Source organism: Bison bison, unplaced genomic scaffold, assembly GCF_000754665.1.
Source record: "Bison bison bison isolate TAMUID 2011002044 unplaced genomic scaffold, Bison_UMD1.0 scf7180017836775, whole genome shotgun sequence".
NCBI lineage: Eukaryota > Metazoa > Chordata > Mammalia > Artiodactyla > Bovidae > Bison > Bison bison.
The window spans coordinates 1-1,024 of record NW_011473508.1 but is presented as its reverse complement, the minus strand read 5'-3'; the positions used below and the strand labels follow the sequence as shown (position 1 = coordinate 1,024).

The 1,024-nt window shown below is 54.5% G+C and overlaps 1 protein-coding gene across 1 annotated transcript; it reads right to left on the bottom strand.

Annotated features, from left to right (window-relative positions):
- Positions 1-21: 21 nt before the first annotated feature.
- Positions 22-998, bottom strand: LOC104983459 (mediator of RNA polymerase II transcription subunit 12-like). The gene is made up of 2 exons (XM_010832899.1): positions 710-998; positions 22-471 (listed from the first exon to the last, which is right to left on the bottom strand). Exons 1-2 carry the CDS (start codon positions 731-733, stop codon positions 229-231), a joined length of 267 nt encoding a protein of 88 aa, XP_010831201.1. The 5' UTR covers positions 734-998; the 3' UTR covers positions 22-228.
- Positions 999-1,024: the final 26 nt, after the last annotated feature.

The following is a 1,024-nucleotide window of genomic DNA, read 5'->3' as shown; positions in this document are numbered from 1 at the left end:
TGTGGGTGGGGCAGAGGAAAGAGGTTGGGGTGCTGAGAAATGGGTGGCAGGTACAAAGGTGGTGGGGATGATGGGTAGTGGGGAGGGGTAAAAGGAGAGACCAAGGAAAGAGAATGAGATTCCCAAGACAGGGAGAAGATACTTGAGGAAAATAAGTGATTATCTCACACCCCAGGGATGGTTCTTGCTTCCTCATGGAGCCCAATGAACTTGTTGCAGCTATAAGGTTTAAAGCAGGGGAGGCTCTGGCCCAAAGGGGAACAAAGGTGGGAAGCAGGAAGCGGGGGGGGGGGAGATAATGGAACGTGCCTCCTTCTTGAAGATGGAGTCGAAGCCAGCAATCTTGTTGCCCTTGGTGTCAATAAGGGAGCCCTGCGGCTCACACGTGATCACATCTCGAGTCGGCTTGGGCAGTGGCAGCAGCTGGGAAACTTTTTCCAGACTATCCGACTGGCGTTCCGCCAACTCTTTCTGCAGGCACAAGAAGATGGGACAAGAGTTTCAGAACACAGGAAACAAGGAATGGGACCTCTCAGGGGCCAGCACAGAAGCTGGCCCGAAGAAAACCCTCAGTAAATCCTCACTAAACAAGTAACAAAGAAGACACAGATGTGTGAGGGAAGGGTAGAGGGGCAGGATGATGTCACTGAGGCTGGACTCCCTCAAGGAAGAGGGAGGAGGCCTCTAGGCCTCGGCTCCCTCCGCTCACCCGCAGCTTCTTCACCAGGTTCATGTAGGCACGTTTGTTTCCTCCATGCTGCCCTGGGAGATGCTGGACATGTCTGCAGCTAGGGTCCCATTGATGAGCACGCTTAGCATGTCCAGGACAGTGGTGAAGAGCTCGCTATAGCAGGAAACCAGGGAGAAAACCAGAGGAGAAAGAGTTTCAGACAGAGATGGCCGGCTTGGACATGAGCAGGGAGCAGGCACCCAAACCGTGGGAGAAACCCCAGACCCTGGACCTCAGAGCCCAAAGTGTCAGCCACATCTACTGCCAGGGTCATGCACCTGGTTTGGGGGAGGG